Source organism: Drosophila sulfurigaster, chromosome 3 (assembly GCF_023558435.1).
Source record: "Drosophila sulfurigaster albostrigata strain 15112-1811.04 chromosome 3, ASM2355843v2, whole genome shotgun sequence".
NCBI lineage: Eukaryota > Metazoa > Arthropoda > Insecta > Diptera > Drosophilidae > Drosophila > Drosophila sulfurigaster.
The window spans coordinates 41,253,928-41,280,598 of NC_084883.1; the positions used below are offsets into that span (position 1 = coordinate 41,253,928).

The window sequence follows — 26,671 nt, forward strand, 5'->3', positions numbered from 1 at the left end:
AAAGTGGCAACGTCTCAGAGAGTGTTGGCCCAGCGATAAAAGTTTAATCAAAATTTATGAGAATTTACTAACGATTTTCTTGATCTCTTTTTTGCAGTCCCCGGAACTGGATTATCAGCTGATGGGACGTCTGCATAAGATTGAGCCGGCCGATGTTGAACTGGAAGTGTTGGCAGCGGCTGCTGCTGCCTCCAACAACAACAACAACAACAATAGTACGAATAACAACAATAACAACAACAGCAGCAGCAACGACAGCCAAACGGGGAACAACAACAACAACAATTCGGCAGCCTCACAACATCATCACCATCATCAGTTCCATCATCATCACCTGCATTCGCATCATCATTCGCATTCGCATGCGCATCATCATCAACATCATCATCAGCATTTGCATCACAGTCTCCAGAGCGGCGAGAGTGGAGCAGCCTTAGATGCTTGGCAGCTAGCTGCCTCCAGTTATGCCAGCGATCAGCAACAACAACAACAACAGCAGCAACAACAACCCGCCATCTCGCCCAATTCCAATTCAAATTCCGCCTATGGATGCGCGCCTCTCTACGATGGAGCGCCCTACGATGTGGCACTTGGATATGCCGGGGCGGCGGGAAACGGTGCGGGGGGCAATCCAGCAGCTGCCAGCAGCGCCGAGAAGGAGTATCTATATGGTAAGTAGAAGATGGAGGGGAAGCTGGGCACACAAAATTACACGCATGGTGAAATCTCGCAAGTCAATAGCAAAACGACTAAACGAAGACAATGTCGCAGTCGTCGTCGTCGACGTTTGTTTCATAGCTGCGTTTCTCTCTGGCGAATGTGAAATTTGAGACACTATTTGGCAGACAAGCGGGAGACTGAGTGTAAGGCGTGTAGATTAAGGTCTAGACGAACTTCAAATGCGCTGCAAACAGTTTTGGAGACTTTTCAAAATTAAAAGTTGCAAGAAATTCAATTTTAGATTGTTAAAGTTTACCCTGAAATAATTTAAAAATGTTAGTCTTAAACAAAGGGTGAGAAATTAAATTTGAATAGAGCCTATTTTGAACTCTCCACTCTCCAAACTTTTCAATCTTCACGCTTAGCTCACAGAAAATTCAGCTAAAAATAATCAATCAAAAATACAAGAAATTTAACCACAGATATAGTTGAGAATATGAACTAATGAATATGAATATAAAACTTAAGATTAAGCTGTCTTTAGTCTCTAGTCTTCTCTTCCAACTCTCATTAGATTTATTAGTCCTGAGACTTCAGTACCCACTCTCAACTTTCATTAGAGTAAATAGTCTTAAGACTTTAGTATCCACTCTTAACTCTCCACACTTCAAATAAATCAATCAAACTTTTACTACTTTAAAACTTTAGGGAAAATAGTCTTTAGTCTTCAGTCTTCACTCTCAACTCTCCACGCTTAAATTGAGTTACAACAAAATGAATCGGAAATATAAGAAGTTTCACTAATAAGGTGAAAATAATATACTCAAACCTAAGATTAAACACACTTCAGAGTTTAGTCTCCACTCTCAACTCTCCACACACTAAAATTCTACACTATTCAGTCGCAGTTAACGCTCAGCTAAAAATAGTCAAACAAATCGTTTGGCTGTTTATAAATTTCATGCATATGCGAGATTTCTTTGTTTACATTAATAATTCCACTGCGAGTATCTTTCGATGGATTTGCATAAGGCATTAGCAAGTTACAGTTGTTGTATACGTGGTAGTAGTATTATAAACCGATTTCCTTTACCCCACACTTTGAATGTAGAAACCAAAAACAAAGAGGCTCTCTTCGGCGATCCCCTCGACGATCCATATCAACGGCCAGCGCTGTGGGATGATATTGCCACCTCAATACAGAATATTGATCCAGAGAATGCGCTGATGCTGAGTGCCAGCAATGCGGTGGCACACGGCAGCAACAGCAGCGACAATCCAGCGGCAGCGACGGCAACACAACAACAGCAGCAACAGTTGCTGCCACAGGTCAAAATGGAAGCAATAGATGAAACTCTGCTCGAAACTTTCTCGACACCAATGCTCAGTCCCATGGAGATAAAAACTGAAAAGCAGCAGCGACAACAGCAACAGCAACACCAGCAGCAGCAACAACAACAACACCATCAGCAGCAACAGCAACAACAACATTACCATCAGCAGCAGCAACAACAACACTATCAGCAACATTATCAACAACAGCAGCAACACTTGTACCAGCATCATCCGAGTCTCTCGTTGCCTGGCCTGCCACCCGCTGCTGAAGTTGTTGAGCTGCAGCTGCATCAGCAACAGCAGCAGCAGCAACATCAGCACAGTGGCAGCAACAGCCCAAAGCAACCGCAAGCGGGCAACGAAAGCAACAACTCCTATCAGCAACAATACGCATCTCAGCTGAGCAGCGCATCAGCCGCTGGCTATCTGAACAGTAGCAGCAACAACAACAGCAGCAGCAGCAATAGCAATGTGTCTGGTGGCACCAGCAGCAACAGTAGCAACAACAACAGCAGCAACAGCATCGTCACCAGCAGCAGCAGCAGCAACAGCTATGGCTACAGCTGGCACAGCAGTCAGGTGAGAGAATCGTGCTCAACCTTTTGACAGCTCCCACAACAACAACAATAACAACAAACTCCAACTCTTTGTATGCTCTCTCTCCACTTTTCTCCTTAGACATTTCACACCAAATACCAAATACACCCGCCATCAGCAGCTGTCACAGCGTCACCAAACACTGCCACGCCCACAGCTCAACATCTACTACAACAGCAGCAACAACAACAACAGCAGCAGCAACAGTTGCAGCTTTGTCCACCGGCTGCGCCCAGCACGCCCTCGGTTAGCTCTGCCTCCTCATCAGCAGGCAGCGCCTCCTCGAACTCGTCGAGCTCCAACTCGACGCGCCACATGTTCGTGCCCCCGCTGACGCCGCCCAGCTCAGATCCCGGCAGTCCAGGCGCCTCCATGGTGGCTGCTGCTGCTGCCGTTGCTCAGGCCCAGAGACGCAGCACGCCACCGCCGCCCTATCAGCAGGGACACGGATTGGTTGGCTTGTGTCCCAGTCTGGTCAATCCGGCGCCTACGTTGCAGCTGCTAGGTGCTACCACGCCCACTACGCTCACCACTCTCACGCCCGCCCATGCAGCAACAGCCGCCGCAGCAGCAGCTCAACAACAACAGCAGCAGCAACAACAACAACAGACTGTGTCACAGCCACCGCCACCTCCAAGCAGCGGAGGAGGAGGAGGAAGCGGAGGAGGAGGAGGAGGACGACGTGGCAGGCACTCGCATCATCAGCCAGGGACGCCAGCTCACATCGCCAGTCTGATGAGCGTGCGCACTGTGCGCTATAATCGACGCAATAATCCCGAGCTGGAGAAGCGACGCATCCATCACTGTGATTTTGTGGGTGAGTGCAATCTTTAACTTCGTCAACTAGTTGTCCCACTTTCCCCTCGCCCCACTCTCGCACAGCATCTGCTTGGGATGCGCTGCATGCTTAAGTCGTTTATCATTTCGCGCGCTTTGCGACACTTTCCAAGCAGCTCGTCTGTTCCCCTTCCCCGCTGGCATTACATCGTCTAGTACTCAACTTAGCCACAACAGATCTTGTTCTCATTGCGCATGCGTAGCGCGTTTTTCCAATCGGCATTTATTTATTCTCCATTTATCTATACATTTATTTATTATCTTTCCGTCCGTTTCATGCCATTTGCCATTGACAGCTGTTGTGGCGCTTTTTCTAATTTTGTTCCCCTCTTTTGTAATTCTAATTAGCCAGTGCCATACTTATGTAAGAGACTCTCTCATCTGTCTGTCTTTCTGTCTGACTGAGTCAAGCTGCGTTACAGTTGAATTTTCAATGTCAGACTTGGCATTTTTTTAACTATGAGCTTAACGGCGAGTTGCAGTTAGTGTGTGAAAGGGATGTGTCTCTTTCTTTTTAAAGACAATCAAGTGAAGCTTCAAAAATAAACAAATGTGCTACAGAAAGTAAAAGCAAATAGCAAATATTACTAAAACAAAAGCAGTGAAATCTGTGAAACATCATAGGAATATAAACAAATGTCAAATTGTTGGAGGTAAGAGAAAAGTAATCTATATTCAAAATTTCGTTAAATGACAAATTCTGGAGAGCATATTAGCAAAAAATATAAAGATTATTGTTTAAAACACATGTTTATTTAAAATTAAGGTCAAGTAAAACTTGATAAATAAATTTGATTTAACATCAAACAAACTGCAGCTAATAAAAGATCTTTTATCTTTGCAAAAATTAAACAAGATTATATTAAAAACAAGTTAGAAAGATATTGAAGAGCGAAACAGTGCGGTAATATTTTAGAAATATACCGAAAAAATACTAAAGCGTGCCGAAGACTATATTAGGTATATTCATATACTATAGTGCTTAAAATGTACCATCGACTTAAAAATATACGAGATATACCAAGAATCGTGACTAGCTTATTCTGGAGCTACAAAGTTTTAGTACCCTTCTACCAAATGATTATCGGGTATAAAAAAACTTTTAATTGCCATCAATTTTAATACAAAAGTATATAATTATACTGAATTACACAAATGAAATTACCACGCTCAGTTGAAGTAACAGTTAAAGCAAATGAGGAAACCAATATCTGTACACAAATAAATAAAGTTTAATAACATATCAATGAACTCATCTGCTGTGTGAATCGACAATGTGAAATTCCACTTATAGTAATTTGAATGAAGCAACAACTGAATGGAAGCTTATGCCAAATAGAGACAAATCGCTTAAGTAGCGGCAAACTGAGGAGCTTCCAAAAATAGTTAATGCTATCAGCGTGGATCAATCAGAAACATTGAATCGAATCAAATACTTTACATACACGTGAATTCGTTTCGATGTATGTGTGTGTGTGTGTTGTGTGTGTGTATCCATTAGCTTGGATGGAGAACCCAAAAAGCACTTAACCCGAAACTAAATGCCTGACGTTGTCTAGCCAAGCGAACGTCTGTCCATCTATTGAATGTCTGTCGGTGGCGTCTCTGGCTCTGGCTCTGTGGCTACGTGCGTTGCCACTAATAAATAATTGACAATTGTCTGACACGTTTGCCGTGGCCATTTTTAGACAAAACAAACAAAAATAAAAAAAAAGACCACAAATATTGGAGCTGCTGCTGCTGCCCCCCTCGATCAAACGATTGCTGCCTTGGCCAAGCTACAAAAATGTTGTCCAAATGAAGTTATTATGCCATAAACGCACGCATCAGACTGCAAGACTTGCAACTTGCAACTCCAACTGTGAGTGCGACTGCAAGTTGCACACGACTCGCGACGAGATTGCAACTGCGTGGCAAGTGAGTTATGTCTCAGAAGTTGGCTGTGATCAGCAATCCTCGTAACTCGTAACACAGTCCAAGCCAATCACGCGTCTAACTGTCATCGTTGTTGTAGTTGCTGTTGTTTCTGTTGCTGTTGGTTTCTTTTGCTTGGCGTCGACGCAACATTCTTGACTCGCTTTTTAGCTATCAATTCGCTTTGGCCATGTTTGTCAGCATGGTGCGAGTATTTTTAGCCGCCAACTTTTGGCATTGTCTTTTGTATGCGAGGCACGTTGTACTCAGCTTTCAATTAGAGCGGACGTGTTGGGATCTCTAAGCATCCTTTTATGCCTCAGACGTAGTAAATGTCTCATGCTGTGTCCGCAAGTGAATCTTGTGCAAAACTTTCACCCAACTTAGTTCCCAGCTACTCGACACAACATCAGTGCAAGTTGCAACTTGAAGCTTGCAACTGGCATCTTGCAGCATCCATCTTACATCTCGCATTTCGCATCTCACTCGCATCTACCAGCTGCATGGGCTTAATTAAAGGCGATGACGCCCACTGACCCACTGCTGCTGCTGCTGTTGCTGTTGCTGTTGCTGTTGCAACAACCACAGCTGCCTTTTGCAACCCAACTTCACTCTTTTCTCGACTGTTTTCTCATAGTCATCTTATCAAGATTTTCGGCTGTGCTTTAAATGTGTTTGCTCTGCGCCCCAAAATAAATTGTGCATTCAATTTTCAGCAACTGGTCAAGCAGATATCCACTTTAAATTACACCAAAATGCTGCATGCAACAGCTTAGCTAATGCCAGATTTTAAGTCTTTAGCAAATCGTTGCAATCAGTCAACAAGTCTTTTTTCTTAAATAATAAATCTTTCCAGCTTTTCCTAACTATCGAACTATCGAATTTAACGACTTCTTTCTCCAATTCTCTTCTCAGGTTGTTCCAAGGTGTATACGAAGAGCTCACATTTGAAGGCGCATCAAAGGATACACACTGGTGAGTTGTTATTGATTGTTAACTGCACCACTGACCCACCCATCACCCACCTGGCTTCAGTTACAAAGTAGCCGCAAGCCACACACTCACATAGAGAGTTCAATGCTGGGACAGCAGCAACCAGAGTTTTGTAGGCGTGGGCTGGCTTATTACCACACCACAGATCGGCTGACGATGAGCTATAGCATGGAGTATATAGTACATTGCGCAGCTGCATTGGGCAACTGACTTGACTTAGCGGAGGCAACAACAACAAAAAAAAGAGACTTTTGATTAATTCGCGCGCTCATATTTGTAGTTGCCAGCACATAATTTGCCAAGAGCTTGCAGCGCCTTTTGCTTTTTTCAATTTCGTTGCAAAAATACAACCACAAAAATCGTGATTTCTACGGTTTGTTTTTGTTTCGGTTTTTCTTCTCGTTTCGAGTTGTTGTTGTTGTTGTTGTTGGTCGGAGTTTTTTTGTGGTCAGTTGCAACATCAACATCAACAACATCAACAATCGCCAATCGCCAACGCCATCAGCTGGGCGCACGTTTGGCCTGCATTTCCTTCTTGCTCAGATTACACTTGACGTTATTTTCAGTTGCTTCAGACGTCGTTCTGTCCTACACTCAGTCTCTTGCACTGAGTTGCCTCCCTGACTGCCTCCCGTTGTTGCCTGATGTTGTTGATCACCTGTCTTCGTTTTATGGGCCACACGTTTTATGCCCCTGATTCGACGACGTTGCGACTGCCAACTTGGCGACTTTCAACTCTCGACCCAGCCCCAAAAAGCAACCGCGCTCTGGTGCTTTAGCCTTCTCAGTCTCCGCATCTCCTTGTTGTTTTTATTAATCGCACATGACCAGCTGATTTATGCGCAAACTTAAAACGCTGCATTAAAAAACATTTTATTATTATGATTTTGCGCTGTGCTGCGCTGATTTTCACTTAACTGATAAACTTAACGCCCCAGCTAAAGGAAAACGAGACATTTGATGAACCCGACGACAAGTGCTCAATGCAAAAATAACAGATTCAAGGTGAAATTAGCGATGCTCTTTCATACTATGCGATTATTATGTAATTGTTTTGCTTGTACAAAATACTTGAAAATGAATTATTATTTAATTTTATAAATATAAATTTAAACACTCAAATGAAATATTTAAAATTTTTATTAAACTTCCATTCAAGTTCTTAAAGTTTTGCTGTTTTACCTTCTCATTTTGCCGTCTGCCTTTTCTCCAGCACACTTTATCTAGGACACTTCAATGCTAACCCATAAATCTTCGTTTTAAGCGGCTTTAATTGCTTGCCTCCGCCCGCCCAGGGCCAACACGAACAAGCGCGCTGCATCTTGTGGCCTAATGCTCAAGTGCCTTAGTTCATATCTTTTGGCCAGACTATTTTGCAGTTGATTTTTTGAGTGGGGCTACCGTCTGATGGCTGTCCGTTTGTTTGGCTTTTGACTTAGTTAACGTCGCGTCGTCGCACGCCCAACCTAAACACACACAAACACACACTCTTACACTTGTGAACACACATTTTTCATGCAATTTTGAAGCTGCGGCATTTTGGTGGCGCCAGACAACAGCTGAAGTGTTGTCGCTGCTGATTAGCAGGCCAGGGCAATGTAGAAGAGCATAAGGTTTTTTTGTTTTTCATTATTTTGGTCTCTCAATATTTGCAGGAAAAACGCACAAAATCATTTCATGCATATCCCGTAGGCAAGTTCGTTGCCCAAGTCTTTTGTTTTTGGAGTCGTAAATTTGGCGTATTTATTTGAGCTTTTTGTTTTTATCTGGACGCGACGATTAGAAAATCACTTGGTAACTAATCTTTATGCGGCAAACGAACACATAAATTGTGCATATCAACAGACAGACAGAGAGGACAGCCCGAGTCCCTCCCTAGGTGGAAAACTGAAAGACTGAATGTGTGGCTCGGGCTCTAGCTGTGGCTGTGTTGTGTAGATTGCCCACCGGGCTGGGCTTATTTTGTACTGATTTGTTTGCTAATATGTTTGCGTTGCCATAAATTAGTTTGATTTTTATGCCACGGCTGGAACTGGAGGAGGTCCAATCGGGACTTGGACTCGCGACTCGGACTCTGCGCCTGGGTTGAGTGTGAGGCCTGCGGCTAGTCTTGTCTTCGAGCTCGTTTTGGGCACTCGAAGCCTTAATTTATATGTATGTAAATGTGTGTGTGTGTGTTTGTATTTATGAGTAGGTTGATTGTTAGTGCATGTTGCGCTTATCGCGCGCTCTCAGTTCAAAAATTATGAAGTAATTCCGTTCGTTTTTATCGCATTGCGTTCATCGCACATTACAAAACAACAATTTACATAACTTTAACTTTTTGTTTGTTGTCTGATCCGATGCTGATGCTGATCTTTGTTTTGCTTAATTTTTTTTGCGTTGCCAAATGATATTCCCACGAGTGCACTATGGGTCAAAAGCCCAAATTTGCGGCATAAACTCTAAAAATGGACCTAAGATTCTGAAAATTTGCACAAATATCTGGGAGAGAAAGATAGAATTTCGGAAAAAATTTTGTGTCAATTTGACCACGCCTTCCTCCCGCCCCCATATAACCGTCCGTATGAAACACTGGATCTCAGAGACTATAAGAGATAGAGCTATCATTTTTTTTCGACAGCATTTGTTATGTTTGCACGCAGATCAAGTTTGTTTCAAATTTTTGCCACGCCCACTTCCGCCCCCGCAAATCAAAAAAATCGAATAACAAGCCTAATTTTAAAGCTAGAGTTACGAATTTTGGTATATACAATAATTACCATAGTAGTTATGATTCCTGAAAATTTGGTTGCGATCAGATAAAAATTGTCGAAGTTATTAAAGAAACACTTTGAGCAGCGCTGCTTGAGAGAACTCATAAACACCTGCAACATGTATTGTTATTTCAAAAACGGGCAAAAACGGGCAAAAACCATTACTAAAAATGGATTCTATAGAGATTTGTTAAAAATATTACATTTTACCTTTAAGGCACTTTGAGGCACCTAAAAGAAAAGCTTCACAGAACACATGTACTTTTGTTAGAATAAGCTAGAACAACACATTTGCAACACATTAGTCAAAACAACACAAACATTTAGAAATATAGAAAAACATTTAGTAACTATTAATTTACATACCTTGACCTTTATTTTCCATTTACACACTTTTAACTTTTAATGTTTGGTTCAATTGATTTACGAGCTGCAAGTCGCCAAAATTTTCGCGGGTTTTTTGTCTAAAACAAAACGACACTGAACAGCTGACTTTAAAAGCGCGCAAAAAATTAGGGGTATTCCCAAAAAATTTTATCAAAATTTTTTTATATCATATAAGTATTCAAGATACCAAAAAAATAATTAAACAACACTATTTCAAAAAAAAATCATTTATGCCGCATATTTGGGCTTTTGGCCCATAGTGGAGTGTGGCGATAGCGTTGCTCTATGCTGTTTGTTCTATTTGGGCAGCTGGCTGTGGCCATCGATGACTCAACTCAGCATCAAAGCCCAGCCATTTATCAATGTTTTTTTGCCCTCAAACAAAAGCTTCTTACACACACTCACACAAACAGAAATCGAGAAGAACTGGCTTGTAAGTGTCGATAGGTAAATTTTTTTTTGATTATGTTCAGTCATCTTCGAGGCACTTAAATTCATTAAAAGAGATCTAAATAAACCAATAAGTCACGCCACGAGTCGCCCGTATTGAGTTTCTAGACGAAAATCCTACAAAAGTGTCAGCTGAGTGCCACTCCAAGTGCCTCAACTTGAGCGAAGTATCTCCCTCTTCCTCTCTGAAGGGGAATTTCATTCGAAGAAAAAAACTAGACTTGTAAAATACATATAACGACAACAACAACAACAGCAACAACTTGTGAGTGATAAATGTTGTGAAAAGGGTTTCAGGGCTTAGATGAGCTTAGAAGTGCGACTTAATTCCGCTGTAGTGTCATCGAAGTGTGAAGAGATTTGACTGGCAGAATATTATCCATTATATTATTTACAGACATTTGAGAAAAAGACAATTGCAGAAGAGCATTATAAATGACACAAATAAATCAAATTATAAATCGAATAAAATTGCAAAGCTTCAGTATTATCGATAGAGTAAATCCCCAATATTTTCTCATCGGATATCTACAACAATCATCGATATTCGCAGAGTTGCAATTACATGTAAGGTATTATTTATATATTAACTGCTTTACAAACATTTAAATTTAACCCCAATTATAGACACATCCCATTGTCAATAGATGTCCAGAATCTAAATATAAATCGATCGAAGTTGAAAATAAAATAATTTGCAGCAGTTCAGCACTATCGATAGGTCAATCGCTAATATATTTGCACAGGAAATCTATAACCACAAGATATTATCTATATATTAAGCGCCTTACAGACATTTGAAATAAACTCTAGTAGATGCAAAATCTAAATATGAATTAAATAAAGTTGGAATGTAAACACTATCGATAAATCTTGATCGATATTTTATTATATCCAAATCTAAAATAAACATCGATATCCTCAGTGTTGCATTTACATAAAAGAGAACCCCTGAAAGCTTTGCTCTCTCAAATATTCTTGTTTAAACATATATATTTATACAATTGAAAATAACTGAGAATCAGTCAAGGGAATTGATCCACAGCCAATTGAATTCGATGTGGACACCAAAGTAAACTATTCAATGTAGTATTACGCTTGAGTGGGCTTCAGTTTGGAATGGAGCACGGAAAGACAATGGCTGGATAATGCCATAAAATGTCAAGTTCAGCAAAATTTAAAACCGCAATAATTATTTCATTCAATTTCAGTTTGAACACGAATGTTTATGCTTATGTTGATGTTGACGTGGATGTTGATGTCGCTGTTTATGCTTATGTGTTGTGTATAGCACAGCAATCGGGCTTGTAATGCCGAAAACACTTGGATACCTCAGAGATATACAAACATATGTATGCCGACAATTTGAGCGACCAGTTGGAGGGAATTAGTCATAGAGCAGCGGGGTAAAAAAACAGAAACAGTATTGGGCACCGGCCGGTCGCATTTCTGTTTTGTACCTCGACATGAGCTAAGCTGAGCAAAAGTCACTTGCAAATGTCGTCGTGTTTGTTTTGTTGTCGATGTCGATGTCGTTGTGTTGTTGTTGAAGTTGCTGTTACCTTTTGCTGTGTTGCTGGTAATGGGCCATCGCCAGCCGCAAGAGTCGTGTGCCACAGCAAAAAACCGAAACCAAAAAACTGACTCCGTATCATAAAATACGAGAGACTGAGCGTAAGTCTGACTGCGAATTGACTTACCATTTGTTTGCTCCAGCTGCCGTTTGCTTGTCGTCATCGTCGTGTCGTTGTTCCCAAGTTACATGAAAATTCAATGAAAATGTTAATTTGTGAATACATGTTTAAAGCACATTGCTGCTGCACTCGTATGTCAATGCAAGACAAGTAGCTCTTTGATGACATACTCTACTCCACTCTGTTCCACGGCAGTTCAGCATCGTGCCTCACTAGTTAACCAAATTAAAGGAGAGTCATCGTCGCATAAAAATAACATATCAATCCCTAAATCACAATATGACAAAGTCTTTGATTGCTTGCTGGTGTTTTGGCAGTTCACCCAAGCAACTTTTAGGCACTGACTTTATACATGTCATATAAAGAATATGAAATTCATTAAGAAAATAATTGGGAATATAATTCTTCCATCTACATAAATTCATGTTAAATCGATAGTTATCTATATATTTTACAAAATGTGCGTGTATCTTGAGATCTAAAGCTTGAAATGTCAGAAATTCTACTTCGAAACGTTGCAAATACAAATCTCGAGGTTTTGGTAAAAATAAGCTCTGGTATTTACGATTGTTTTCGTTATGTAGACAATTTATATTATGTAGTTTGGCCAGTATAATGATTTAAAATTGTCAGTTGGTTAATATTCCTTTGACACTTTTCAAATTTTAAACTAAATAAGATTGATGGCCATATTAAACATTAGATTTTACAAGGTTTCTGCTGCTCTAGCTATACTTCGCTACTATAACATAGAATTCAATTTTATGAATCTTATTAAATAAGAAACTATTTGCTATTTCCTTACAGGTGAAAAACCCTACACGTGCCAGTGGCCTGAATGCGAATGGCGCTTCGCTCGCTCCGATGAACTGACGCGACATTATCGCAAACACACTGGCGCCAAGCCCTTCAAGTGCATCGTCTGTGAACGCAGCTTTGCGCGAAGCGATCATCTGGCACTCCACATGAAGCGCCACATGCCCAAGAATAAGTGAGGAGAGGCAGCAGCAGAAGGAAAAGAAGTTGGAGGAGGAGTCGCTGCAGCAGCTAGCAGCTACAAATCAACTATATCACAATCCAAAGGACTTTAGTTAAGATAAATTTGAAAAATAAAAAAAAGAATTGTTTAGTAAATGGTTACTACTACATATTAATAATAATAATAATATAAATAATCACAACCTGAATACTAATTAATGTAAGAAGTAAAGTATAGAAGGCATTCGAGTTCAGCTTTACGCCAATTGTGCCTCAGCCTGATCCCAGCTCTCTAGATATTGGCTCGATCTACCGAAAAGAGAGCAAAGTATCTCTTTCGCTCGCTCTTTCTTGCAAAACTCAAGCGTATTTTAAGTAAATGAAATTTCCACCTGCTTAACTACTACATTTAAATGCAAATCTAAATCTAAGCACCAAAATCCTAACTAACGATAACTCATCACACAAAAAACAAACACACACACATCGTAGTTTATTAGGTCTAAGTGTTCAAAATCTTTTCTCCTCTATCTGCCACTCAATTAATGCGATGGCCCCGTGTATTAAAGTGCATATATTACATACTATTCTAGATTATAGATCCTTGTATCATTTATCTAAATGTAGGACAACATTATCGCCATTTGTGTCATTTGTCGCCTAGTTTCTGTATAGTTCTTTTCCCTTAGCCATAAACTTATGTTAGTCTGTATGTATGTATGTGTATTGTATTGTATGTTAATCTATAATTTCAGATATAACATATGTATGTTTATCTGGTAGTAGTTGATACCGAGTACTCTACGTAGCTAGCGTATTAATGTATGTAATCTTATGTGTCTCTATATCGTTTCTAAACACCAAAAAGTGCTGGCACAAAATCATCAAATAATAAAATGTTTTTGAAAAACCAAATTGGCTTTTTTATTTCCTCACAGACTCGAGTTATAAATTAAACCGTTGGCTCATCGAATGTGTAACTGATTGGAAGGAGAACTGGCAATATGAATTTGCCACCCTCATAGGGAGTATATTTAGCCCCATCGAGGGTCACTAGCCACCTAAACAGATTGTCGTGAATCAGCTGAACTTTGCAGAGTTCGATCGCACTACGCTTTAAGATTGATAGCTCGAGATACAAGCAACGCAATGCAATTCGATTGACGTCCACCTGACTGGCGATGCCATCGACTTCAGTTGTCGTACTTTCAACTTCACTCGATTTTCCGTCAGCAAGGGAATCCTCTAAAACGCATGGATAATATTCTAGATCTTTGTCGCTGTACGAACGTTCGAGCTGACTCAGTATCGAAAATATCGTCTTGTAACTTGCATTAGCCTCTACCTGCAGCTTCCACGTAATACCTGAAGTGCTTGACGGCGACATTACCTATGTAACGATATTTTGAAGTTATTATTTAAAAACATAAATATGGTAACTTACTTCACGACTCGTTGATGACACAATGATTAGACTGGCTGTCAGTGTATTTCCATAACTTAGTTGACAGTTTTCTCAGTATTGTAAATAAAACTTTTATCGATTACAAAAGTCCAAAATGTAACTAAATTTTATAAAGCTTTTCCTTCATTTTGTGAAACTAAAAACTATTAGCTGTTATCTTTTATAATACGGATATTTTAATATATTATTTAGCAATTAAGCTAAATTACTCAACACTTAAATTGTGTTATCATCAAGTACACAACACTGGAATTAAGTAATTATCGGTAGGAAGAAATTAGGAAATCGATATAAAAAAGCGCAACTTTCGTGTGATCGAGGTTATTAGAAACATTGTGAAATAGGGAAATAAATGGAATGTGATTCTTCTGCAGTTTGTTATATATATAATTATTATCAATTATTGAACTAAAATGAATAACAATTAAATTAATTGATGATTAATTAATGCTGAATCTTAAATATTTATTGAAATTTCTATAGTGAACAAAATCGATAATTTAACGACTAAAGAAGAGATCAGATGTCAGCATTCACTCAGAAACCTTCAACGTTTTTTCAAAGTCAATTAAATCGTATATATATCCGATGTGTGTGTGTAAGTTATCAATATATAGAGGCCTAAGGCCCAAGCGTCTAGTCTAATAACAGTTGAGACTGCGTTTTGCGTGGAAGTCGAAGTCGAACATAAATTGCCGTTTGCTGTCGATTTGTTGTCGTCTGAGTGAAGGCCTATCAACAATTCAATGCCAGTGTCAGTTGAATGTGCAATGAAATTCCTGCATTGAAATGATATTTACTGCACTCGCATGAACTTCATACAATTATTAACATTTCCCAACTACGTGCCTGGCAATGCAATCGCGAGAGAGAGAGAAAGATTTCACTGGGTATTTTCAAAACAATTTTTTTGGCAGACGATTGACGTCTCTGTTTGGAAAACTCGACACGTCAGTTGAGTTAACAGTTAGGTTATTAGGGAATCAAATAAAATACAAATATACATAAAACCTATACAATATGTTGATGCATTTGTTTATAGGTTTATTAAAGGGAAAAAATCAACAGAAATTTATGAGCAACAAAAATAACTAAGAGACAATAATTTCGTTTAGATGAGAATGCAAAGTGTGACCCGAAGTCGTTGTGTTTGTTGTTGTTGTTGTGGTGGTTGCCGCTGTCGAAGTCTCTAACTCAATTGCTTTTTGTTGTTGTGATCACTATCAAAATATTTTGTACACGAAACCAGCATGTCAAGCAAATGTGCTTGAAAATTGTTAACAAAAAAAAATATCAAAATAATAACAATTTCAACTGCATTTTTTATTCGTTTTTTTTTTGGACGCGTCATGTTGTTTTGATTGAGGCGATAAAATTGTTGTCGTTGGAAATTGTAAATCGTTTGATTTTGATGAGGCTCATTTATTTATGGAGTCAAAAAGAGCGAAGTAAACCAGTTCGTTCATTTGTCAAACATTTCGTTGCACGATGATGTATCTAAAATGTTGTGCAGAATCATATCACAGAAGGGTCTCGCTCTCTCAATGGAGTACTTACTCCATATGCAGACAGCTTGGAAAGAAAGCCAAGTGAAGTCAACGCTTGCCACATGACTTTGCCTCTCGCATCCATCAAGAGCGCTCAACGTGGGCGTTGGGATTCAGTTCATCTCTCCCTCCCTCACACACTTCTCCCTCTCTCTCTCTGTGAAGTATCTTCAATTGTTGTGCGTTGCGCTGATTAATCATGTTACCACTGACAGCTCAACTTTGCGTTCAAGCTGCTTATTAAATTGGCTTAAGATTGCTAGATAAACGTAATAAAAAAAAATAAACAACAACAACAACGTCTCAGATACAGATACATCGAGAGTACGTGTAGGTATGAGGACCCCACAAATTGATAAATGCACAAATCGCATTGGCAGCCAGCCACAAGCACAACCACAGTCAGAGTCAGAGTCACAATCTCAGTCTCCATTTAGTTTGGTGGTTGCCTCAATGCACCCACCTGAAAGTTGACTCTCGGAACAAAGCGCGTTTCATATGAAATTGATGCGATTTCAGTCACATCGCATCGCGTGTGTCGCCCCTCAGATACATATACATATACATATATTGTATACATTGATAATATCTCGTTATTATTTTCAATTAATTTGTGCGCTTTTGTTGTGCTCATTTAAGAGGCAAATTAAAATGAAAATACGTACAAAAAACAATGCCAAATTGTGCATACAAATACGAATTGAATCGCATTCAATTGAGTCCTCAAGTGGGTGTACTGTTTATTATGCCAATCTGGTTAATGTGCCAGTAGAGCTTTCTTGATATATGCACATACTTACACACATATAGGAAGTCAATACAAAACAATCATAATATTTAAATGAATTCATCAAAATGATAGCTAAAGCTAAATCTGTGCGATTCTCGAGCTAATTTCGCAGTTTGACTTGGATTTCCTTAATTATTCGATTAATGATTGAATCATCTTCCTTATGTAAGTCTAGAAACTCTTTATAGAATCTGAGCACAGTCAATAAATGGCATAATTAATTAATTTAATTGAAAGCGTTTTATAGGTCTAATAAATATTTCATTAATAATTGCACCCTTAAATTGTAAAATAAAGCACACAAAATAAAAAAATAAATATACATTTTTGTGTTTTTTCTTAAGTATTAAAAAATACAAAACTAACTCCCATACTTCTATTTCATATTAATCACTTTTTTTAATTCTATTTTTTCGAATGCTTGAACGAGTTCATTCCGATTCGTTCCCCAAAGTTTGAATGACTTCATTAAAACTAGTTCCCACTTTTTTTTTTGGCGTTGCCAATCGGTTTCGCTTCAGCCTTTAGTTACACTGTCGAGGGTGACAACTCTGGCGCAATATTTACAATAATGATGCACGCTGTTGGCATATGTATCTTCATTTTATGTTTGTTGGCGAGTAGGAACTTCAGAGTCGCCTCCAACTCTGTGGCCAACTTCTTAGGTTTCCGCAACAACTTTTACTTTCAGGCCAAAACTGAGGAAGAGACAGTGACAACGTCCAGCTGCACACCAGACACCCACAACAAGGCAAAGAGTCGTGGATATAACCCACACACGCCACACACCACAACCACCAGCACCGCAGACAAAACGAGGAGTGAGCGAGCGAGGTTCATCCATTTAAAGTCAACTCAAACATACAAAAGTGCCCATTAGCAAATGGGGGGGACGCACTCGTGTCGTGTTTTGCTCGTGTCGTATCGTGTTGTGTCCCCTTATGTTTGTATGTAGGTATGTGTGTGTGTGTGTGTTGTCTGACTGTCAGTCTGACAGAAGACAGAAGATAGAGGGGCGCAGCCGCAGGCGACGACACAAGCTCACAAGCCTGCCACCAAAAACTGTAAAACAGGAACTCCTCTCGCTAAATGTTAACTGGCCCAATGGTTGCCCAATGTTCGGTGCAGTGGCAGGAAAGGGAGGAGAAGGAGGAGGCGGAGGCAGACACAGAGACAGAGGCGGGCAGGCAACGCGTGTTGCAGCAACTACTTTGCATACACGCTGCAACATAAACAACGCTGACTAAAAACGGCGACAACTATAATTAAGCTTAATTGCTGTTTAATGTGAGCCAGAGACAGCAATGCAGCACTGTCTGCACTGGACTCCAACTCGAAGTTTGTTTTTGGTTTTTCTTTATTTTGGTTAGTGCACATTTCTGTTTAATTTATCAGCCGCCCACGCATTGACAGTGACTGCCAAACATTTGGCATACACTCGTGCCTGCATTTAATTTCAACTTAATTATATTTATAATGTTCAATAAACTGGAGTAAAGTGCAGCCAGGTGTTTGACTTTAATCAATGTGATTGCCGGGTAATTGATACTGTCGCTTATCTTGTGGCATTATTGTTTTTCGAGTGTCGGAGAAATTAATTAGCAATTAAAAATGCAGTCGGCCAGCGAGTTGCTCTAGCTTCTAGCAGCGAGCGTTCCTCTTAATCGCGTTGCTGTTGGAAACACTCGTAATTCATATTTATAAATAGGCAAACATTATTCAAGGTGTCCAAGCCGAGTCGAGAACCGTAAATTAAATCAAAATCAAAATGAAAACGATATGCTTAGAATTTATAACAAAAAGAGGTAAAGAAAAATAATAATAAAAAGGTAAAATAAAGAACAAGAGCAAGCAACGATTATATGACGAAAGTCAAATTCTCTTCCCTTTCGTGAAAGTAAAGATTATCCAATTGGAATTCTTTCTACACATAAATAGTTTTTCGCAAAAATCTATTATATATTATATATATGTATTCCTTAAATTGATGTAATTGTAAAGTGCTTAAATTTTTTAAATAGTATTGAAAAAATTCCAAAAAATATTGTAAGTTGTATTGTATTTTACATTTTTGTTCTTTAAATTAGTCTGTTTTAGGTACACATTTTATACTTTTAATGAAAATCAGTAGAAAAATGTTTATATTTTTGTTGTAAATGAACTATGAAATAAATATTATTTCTTGACTGCATTTAATTTATCTATTAACTTTGATTAAACATTTATCCAAATTTATTTTGTATTATTAAAAGAAAGATCTAAAAAAAAATTTGTAATTTTTAAAAATTGTATCGTGCATGCATTATCAAAAACATGAATTAAATGCATTTTATCAATAAATTGAATTTCTTTATTAACTAAAATTATCTAAGTCCATTAAAGATGCTCCATAGAATAATGCTGTTAATACTCTATTTTAATATTACCCATTAACATGATTTAATGGTGATATCAATTAATTTATAACTGACTATTATTTGTTCCTCTCTCTATTTCTGGTATTATAGAATTTTGTTTACAAAATTCTTTCAATAGTTCATGGGCCCAACGGCTTAGGGTATTTAGAAGAGAAAAAACCCATTTGGTCCGTGGCCGCCTACAAATTTGACGGCAAACTGTTTTCCAGGCCGGCCCCGACAGACAGACAGCAGCCGGCATTTGGAGGTTGGGGTTGTTGCAACTTGGCAATCGGCAATCGGCTGTTGCCAGTTCGATGTTGACTGCTTGGCTGAGTTGGCTGACTGGCTGGCTATTGACTATCGGCCAGGCAGGCCGGCGTGTGACTCAATACCCCAGCTGCAGCAGCGCAGTTGATCGACCGACGATTGGCGACCCAGTGGCGACGACTGATCCATTTGGCAATGAACTTTTCGATATCGAAATATGTATGCATGGGCTAAAAGGCAGATAGAGATAAATAAAGCAAGCAAGCTAGCGAGCAAACCAACCAACAAACTGAACGTGGCGCTGGCAATTTGACTTTGAACTCGGTCAAGTCGAGACACATTTGAAGCTGTTTGCATATTTAATTGAACACCTACAACTGCAACTACCACAGCAACAATAACAACTACAACAGCACAATTGACAACAAATGGTCTGCAGCTGTGTTGGCATAATAATAAGCATTATAATCAGGCGCAAAAGGCTCAATAGGCCAATTGGCTCCCGGCCATGTAAATGTACAGTTACTTTGTCAAAGCGTTAAGTCGTGCCTGACAATATAATGACCATTTATGCAAAAACCTATGGCCTTTCAACCAAATCTCATTAAAACACCCAACAACAAATGCAACACATCAACTCCTACACATTGATGTAATAATTCGCATAATTCCAAATATTTCGTCTTAACTTCGCCAAGCTCCACTAAATTGTTTGTTTTGTATTGCATTTTTTATTCTTTTTGATTGTTTTCATCCATTGTGTAAAATTGCTATCGGCGATAGTGGTCGATATTTCTTCAAATATGAATCTTTGTATACCCGCAATCTCTGTAGAATCGGAGAGGGTCTTCAGCAAAGCAGGACAAATTATTTAAAATAGGAGTACAAAATTATGGATTGAAATAAATATATAAATAGCAGTTAAGGTAAACATAAAAAATTACAAAATTCATATTATTCGAATATTAATTATTTATTATTTTCAGATAAAGATTGGAAAACCAATTTTATACTCTCATATTTTAAATAAATATAAATTATTTCAAAAACTAATTAAATTATTTTCTTTTACTGCACTATCGACGAATGATTTTCCTTGCCATCGTCGATAATTTATGGAAGCTATCAAGCACTATCGATAGTCTGCGTCATTCTCCACCTCTAATACATACATACATATCTTATTGATTTTTAATTTGATTTATTTGCCAAAATAAAAAGGTAAATCGAAGCAACCATGTGAAAATGTCAAATTCCAAAGGGAAAACTTTACTTGCTCGACCGTTTTCATTGCTATTTCAGACAAGCTACAATAAACTAGGAGACGTTGACAGAATTTGGAAAAAGTAAAAAAGTATAATTAAAAAAGAAATTGAAAAAGAAAAAGCCATTTAACTAACTCTTTGCAGTGGGTAAAGTGAAGCAGCCACTGCGACGCAGCCAACGCCTTCGTCAAAAGCGTGTTAAAGAAGAAGAATCTGTTGCAACTGCTGCTGGGGTTCAGGTTGCAGGAGTTGCGACCAGAGGTGATGTTGCCGAAGCTGCTGTTATTGTTTTAAAGCCGAATTTAACCAACTCTTTGCAGTGGGTAAAGTGAAGCAGCCACGGCGACGGCGACGCAGCCAACGCCTTCGTCAAAAGCGTGTTAAAAAAGAAAAATCTGTTAAAACTGCGGTTGAGAAAGCTGCCGATGCTGAGGTTGCAGGTGTTGCGACTAGAGGTGCTGTTGCAGAACCTGCCGGTAATGTTCGGCAAGCTGCTGCTGCTTCTAGAGAAGCTGATGCTACTTCTAGAGAAGCTGATGCTACTTCTAGAGAAGCTATTGCTCCACCTGCTGGAGGAGTTAGCATTCCTCATGGTCCTGTCGTGATCATTTCAGTGCTTAAACCTCGGCGTCGAGGTCAGGCAATATTTGCAGTAACTCCGAGTGAGCAGTAAGCAATTGGCCATATTGATTTGCTATTTTATTCACAATAGTTCTGCTTACAGATTTAATGCTTTCTTCGGCTTGAGAAACGAGCCTGGTGTTAATGATGGTGTGCTCTACGAACAACAGACTGATATTCTTACGTATGTAGTTGACGTTGTATTATCAATGTCACCCTCTCTGGTTGAGCTTAGTCAACTCAACTCACGCGAGTTCATCAGAAAGTTCTTTAGAATCTATCGCTTTTTAGACGAATTCGGAGAATTTTTTCTCTTTTCTTAAGATTGGTTTATTTTAGAAGAAATAATGTTTTGAATGTTTTTTCTAGCAACTATAATTTTTTCCATGTTTATTAAAATTTGTATTATGAAATCGGCCAACATCTTAATCCATTCTACAAACTAATGTGCTCTTTTATTTCTTTCGATCAAATATTATTTTGGTATATGTACATATCGCTGCGATATTTTAAAAGCTTGGCAACGCTGTAAAAGCGCGATATCTTGAGCATTTCTACCAACGAGTGGACAGTTCTTTTTCACTGGCGTGAAGAACATCAATTTGATTTATTTCTTAAAGTAAAAAGGTAAGTCGGAAGCGTGTAAAATTCCAATCGAAAAGCATTCTTTCAGTTGCTCAGCTCCTCTTATTGCTAGTTGTTACAAGCGAGAATAGTAAGGCGACTTTTAAACGTTTACAGAAATCAAGGAAGAAAATCATCATTAAACAAATTTGAAAACCAAAAATTCAAAACAAACTTTAAACCGACTATTTGCAGTAGGTAAAGGGATGCAGCCACTACAATACAGCCAACGTTTGGGTGTGAAGACAGAAAAAACTTTTGCAGTTTCTACAGTCGCTGCTGCTGATGTTGAAGAAGCTGTCGACGCCACTGATGAGGCTGAAGGAATTATGGCTACAGGATCTACTGTAGAAGCCCTTAGTGTTGACCATGCTGATGCAGCTGACCAGGTTACTACCGCTGAACAAACTGCTGCTACTGGGGAAGATGCTACTGGTGAATTGGTTGTTGCTGGGGAAGGCGCCGCTGCTGAAGGATTAGGCTTAGCTTCGGAGCCTTACGTCATTATTTATCCGCGGCCTCGTAATAATCGCGTTGGCGAACAGCCAATAAATGCCATAAGGATGTTCTACAGAATCCATCAGATCTAATACGATTAAGTACAGCAGCGAGCAGAGTTGTCTGGTTTGTGTAAAAGCGAAATCAGAAAGAATTAAAGATTTTGAGAGACGCACAAAGTTTATAGCGTCGAAAATGTATCATTGCTGTAAGTTCGTTTGTTTTGAACTTAGCTTGAGCTCTTGAATTCTTTAACTGCAATTCAGAAATCATTATTTCGTATGGCTGTATCCCTCATCTTGCTCTCTAGCAGCAGTAGCATCTCTGCTTGATTAATTGCCTGGCACGCGTTCCCTCTTCTTGTGCTGGTGGCGATGCCAATCGTCTGGCCAAGTGACAAAAATCAATGCGCTGCAAATGTGCGAGATGCGACAGCGTCCACATGTTGCATGATGCATGTGGTGCGACGTGTGAGTTACTCAGAAAATGCCACGGCTCATAAATCTTCAGTTTGGAGCGAGTGAGATCAAGCGATCTTCAGATGCCACCAGTTGCGCTGTGGCATCGCGTCCGTATGTCATTTGGTAACCTGTAGCCCACGCAGCAGACTTTGCAGTCTGGCTCTGGCTTCTGCTTATCGGCTGCCAACTATCGAGCGCTGGGCCAAGACAATTCTTCTTCGGAATGTAATGTGTAATGAAACGGAAGTTGGCGACTATCAATCTCAATTAAATTGATTGCTACCGAATCAGGCAGCCAGCAACATTTATTTAACACTAGTCCAAGGGAGTGTGGGATGTTGCCACAAAATTCTGATTATGTTGCAGTTCATCGGAACTTACAATGAAAATGAGCCACTAAGATCGATTTCGGGAATAATTTAATTCAATTCATATTGGCTAGGTCTATTTGAATATGTGCGAATTCAAAAACTTCGGGGATCATTTAAAAAAGTTAAGTGTTTTATGTTAAATTATTAACCGTAACTGTTGTTTTTGAAGCGCTACTTTGCGATTTTTTAGACTTTGCGTTATGGCCCCATGACACCACAAGTGCTGTAAAATTGAACCTAGTGGTCGGAAAAAAATTTTAGTCTAAGATCGTTCTGTTTTTTTGGTGAACGTTTGAACAGAAAGGTCAAAATTAAATGATGATGATTAAATATTAATAATAATTAATCATTAAATAATAATATGGAAATTAATTCTATTGACGGTCCTTTATTATGAAGAGCGATGTGAGTACCAACATATTGTTGCTTTGCCCCTAGCTGAATGTTAATTCCATTTGCAAATTTATTAAAACAATTTCTAGAAATTCAAAAATAACTTTTATGTAAAATTAATTTATACATATAGTATGTTTAACTAGGTTTTGGAGTGGAAAACATAGATAGATAAATGATCTTGTCTAATTCCGATATTGCTTTCTGTTTCTTGTGTGTTTTATAATGAAACCAAAGTTGATATTTACCAGTTGAAAAAAGCTAAATACAATAAATTTGTGCAACTGCTAATTATTTTTTATAGAGCAAGTTGACAATTCAAGAGGTTTTGGTGTCTAAATTGCGCACATCCGTTGGATTGGTAAAAGGAACCGCAATAATTTGCAGAAGTATGGCTAAAATAAACGCAAAGTGTCGCTGTTGCTTTTGGTGTTGGTGTTATGGTTATGGGCTCTCGACCTGGGTGAGAAGTGGCAATAAACAAAAAGCAAGAGCACGCGTTTCGTTTCTTTTTCTTTTTGGTTGTACACATTTCCATGCAAATGTTGGCGGCAAATCAACGCAAATGAAAGAAGCAACAACAACAACAACAGCGACAAGCAGCTGGCATGAGCAATTGCCAATTGCGTGTTGCACAATCATTGAGGAGCAGGAGAGGCAAAGCAGCAGCCTACACAGAACTGGAGACTCCGCGAAGAACATGACATCAAATGGCAAACAAAGAGCAATTACATGAAGCGGCGACAAAAAAAAAAATCCAAATAGTAGAAGAGAACGCGATGTGCTACATGATGCAGCATCAGCATGCAGCATGTGGTGGCACATGGGCGGGCGAGTGGCAATAAAAAAGCCCACGATGCCAAAAAAATAAACTGACTCACATGCTAAAGATGCGTTGGACGCTCGCCTAGTCATTGCTATCGAGTTATCGATATTGCGCTATCAGGGGCAACAAACTACGTCTGTTGCATGCCACATAAACGTTGCTAAACTTGCCGTCGAGCTGCAGACATTTATCACACTGCGAGAACTCCGCCTAATGCCCCGTCTAATTAATGATAATGTTGCGACTTCTCTCTCTCTCTCTCTCTGGACTGCAGTTCCACATTCACATTCACCTTCCACTTCCATTTCCACTTCTCATTACCACAGCTCATCAGTTAACGTTTTCATTAACCATATGTCACACGCACGTCCCTTTTTAGCCGCAATGAGTCCTTCGCCTCCTCCCACCTCCACTCGCTGGCAACCCTCAACGATCGGAACGCAGAACCCTTGAAAATTAAATTATGCGCTTGGTCGCGTGTCCTGAGTTCAGTTCACAGTCGGCGTGTGATGAGTCAAAATACATAAAAAAAGAAGAGAAGATATACACATAAAAATGCATATAGTTCTTTTCTGCCCACACTCTTACCAATTCTCTTCCATTTCCATTCCCATTCGCATTTCCCATAAATTTCAGAAGCTCTCTTGGCCAGTTGTGCAAACTGTTTGCAGTTGGCGCGTGTTTCGGACCAGAAAAAGGTGTTAAAACTGTGCCACAAAATTGTGCCCGGGGTTGTTTTTTTTTGTGTTCTCTGTTTTTATAGGCGTCTGACTTTTTAGCTCTATCTGACCCACGGCATAATTACGCATTTTGTCGACAATGAAGTTGAAGTTTATGTTCTTTTACGAGGCGCGTGCCCGGATACGTTTAGAGCATGGCAAAGGTGGTCAAGAGTGTTCTTTATAAAGCCCTGTCACGCAATGACCCCTTGAACTAGGGGTTAATATTCCTGATATTCTGATATTCTGGTTTTCCTTTTTTATTTTTTGCTTTTTATAAACTGTGAAGAGCTACATAATTACAGAAACACGCACTCAAATTGGAGCAAAGTTGATTATGATCAGCTTAGAGAAATATTTAACTGAGATATCGTAATTGAAATTTTGTTTTGTGATCTTTTCAAGAAGTGTAAAAGATATTCTCTTCAATAAGTAAATACTAGAAAAAGTAGGTGTAAAGTATTTCTTGGAATTCTACAAATCATTGAAATTATTATTGCAATTTTATCCTATGAAAAATTAAATTTGCGATTTTTTTTACCTGGGGCTTACTTGATTTTGCTGACAATTTGGTATATCTTGTATACTATGATATATATTTTTATTTATGGCAATATCAATATTTACAAGTACAGAAGTCGGTATACATTATTATTTTTTCGGTATATTTTAGAATCTGTTTTTTGATTTTTTGACAGACGAGCATACTCGAATGTAGCTTTCTTACTTGTTAAGAATTGCGACTGACATTCTCTTTAATCTTGCATAATGCGATGATAATACAAGATTGTGTAATCCATTTGGAATTGAAGTTTACCCAATTAACTATTAACCTAATTTACATACACAACACAAAATTCCACATCATGCTGTGAGTACTTCATATAATTAGCCAAGTCGGATACAAAAAAAAAGAGAGACTCACGCATTTGATTTGCCAAAATGAACACAAACAAAAAAGAAACAAAAAATAGAAGGCAATGAAAATTGGCAGCCTCAGTTACATAATCACCATGTGGATGTGGATGTTAGCTCTGGCTGATTGATGGATTGGCAAAAGATCAAAGTGAGCCTGAGTCCGAGCTAGAGGAACCACTTGGTTATTCAAAGACTAATTCAATTGGTTTATAATTGAACTAAGGAGCCATAGACGAGGCCGCACTTCGGATTCAGTTTTGATATTTTCGAGTTGCTTTAATGAATTAACTTCGAGACGGACTCACATGTTGCACAGCAGGTTTACCCAGGCTTTTTGGCTTTGGCCAAGTTAATAATTTAATGGTCAACGTTGTAATTTCTGCTACAAAATTGATCAATAATCGCCAGAGTTGAGCTGAGCTTGCGCCGCGTCCAATTCAATTCAATTCAATTCACTTCAAAAAACTGAATTCAATTGAATGCAATTGCGTTTCAAAATGAAATTTAATGCCGAATTAATAGTGAAAAATCTGTTGTGGCATGCCGCACATGTGGCCGCATGCTGCGGCTGTGATGTGTTGAAATGATGATGCGATACATTTGCGCCCATTTGATGGATAGCCAAGTCAAGCCATTTGGCCATTAGACAGTTTTGAAGGGGCGTGTCCGGCGCCCACGCTAATTAGCTACAGCCAAGGGGGGAAGAGTTGACTGCCAGACAAATGCGAATTTATACGAGGTCTTAAACATTTCGATAAAGCTTAAAATGTGGTGTCCTTTGTTTAATTAGTACGCTGAAAAATTAGCAAAACAGAATACGAACACACAAAATGCAGTGCAAAAAGCAGAGGGGGGACAAATAAATAAATGTACAATAAAAATCGCATAAATATTTAAGCGGATTAT

General features: G+C 39.0%; 2 protein-coding genes across 7 annotated transcripts in view; both read left to right on the top strand.

The window, feature by feature from the left end:
* LOC133841370 (dendritic arbor reduction protein 1) overlaps positions 1-14,153 on the top strand; it is a 39,826-nt gene extending 25,673 nt beyond the window's left edge. Inside the window, exons 2-6 of one of the 2 annotated variants that reach the window (XM_062273791.1) lie at positions 98-671; positions 1,772-2,574; positions 2,674-3,409; positions 6,259-6,318; positions 12,431-14,153. In XM_062273791.1, the coding sequence (XP_062129775.1) occupies positions 98-671; positions 1,772-2,574; positions 2,674-3,409; positions 6,259-6,318; positions 12,431-12,618 (2,361 nt within the window). In that variant the 3' untranslated portion in view covers positions 12,619-14,153. The remainder of the gene's footprint in view (positions 1-97; positions 672-1,771; positions 2,575-2,673; positions 3,410-6,258; positions 6,319-12,430) is intronic. The other variant, XM_062273793.1, reaches the window with a different exon arrangement.
* Positions 14,154-20,277: 6,124 nt separating this feature from the next.
* On the top strand, positions 20,278-21,368 carry LOC133844262 (uncharacterized). Of its 5 annotated transcripts, XM_062278176.1 has the most exons (5): positions 20,278-20,423; positions 20,479-20,595; positions 20,655-20,867; positions 20,901-21,003; positions 21,059-21,368. In XM_062278176.1, coding segments are annotated over exons 1-5 (654 nt in total). In that variant the 5' UTR covers positions 20,278-20,422; the 3' UTR covers positions 21,279-21,368. The 5 variants fall into 5 exon arrangements, with proteins under 5 accessions (XP_062134160.1, XP_062134161.1, XP_062134162.1 ...); XM_062278177.1 differs by having other exon boundaries at positions 20,655-20,996; positions 21,047-21,368; XM_062278178.1 differs by having other exon boundaries at positions 20,655-20,996.
* The last annotated feature ends 5,303 nt before the right edge of the window (positions 21,369-26,671 follow it).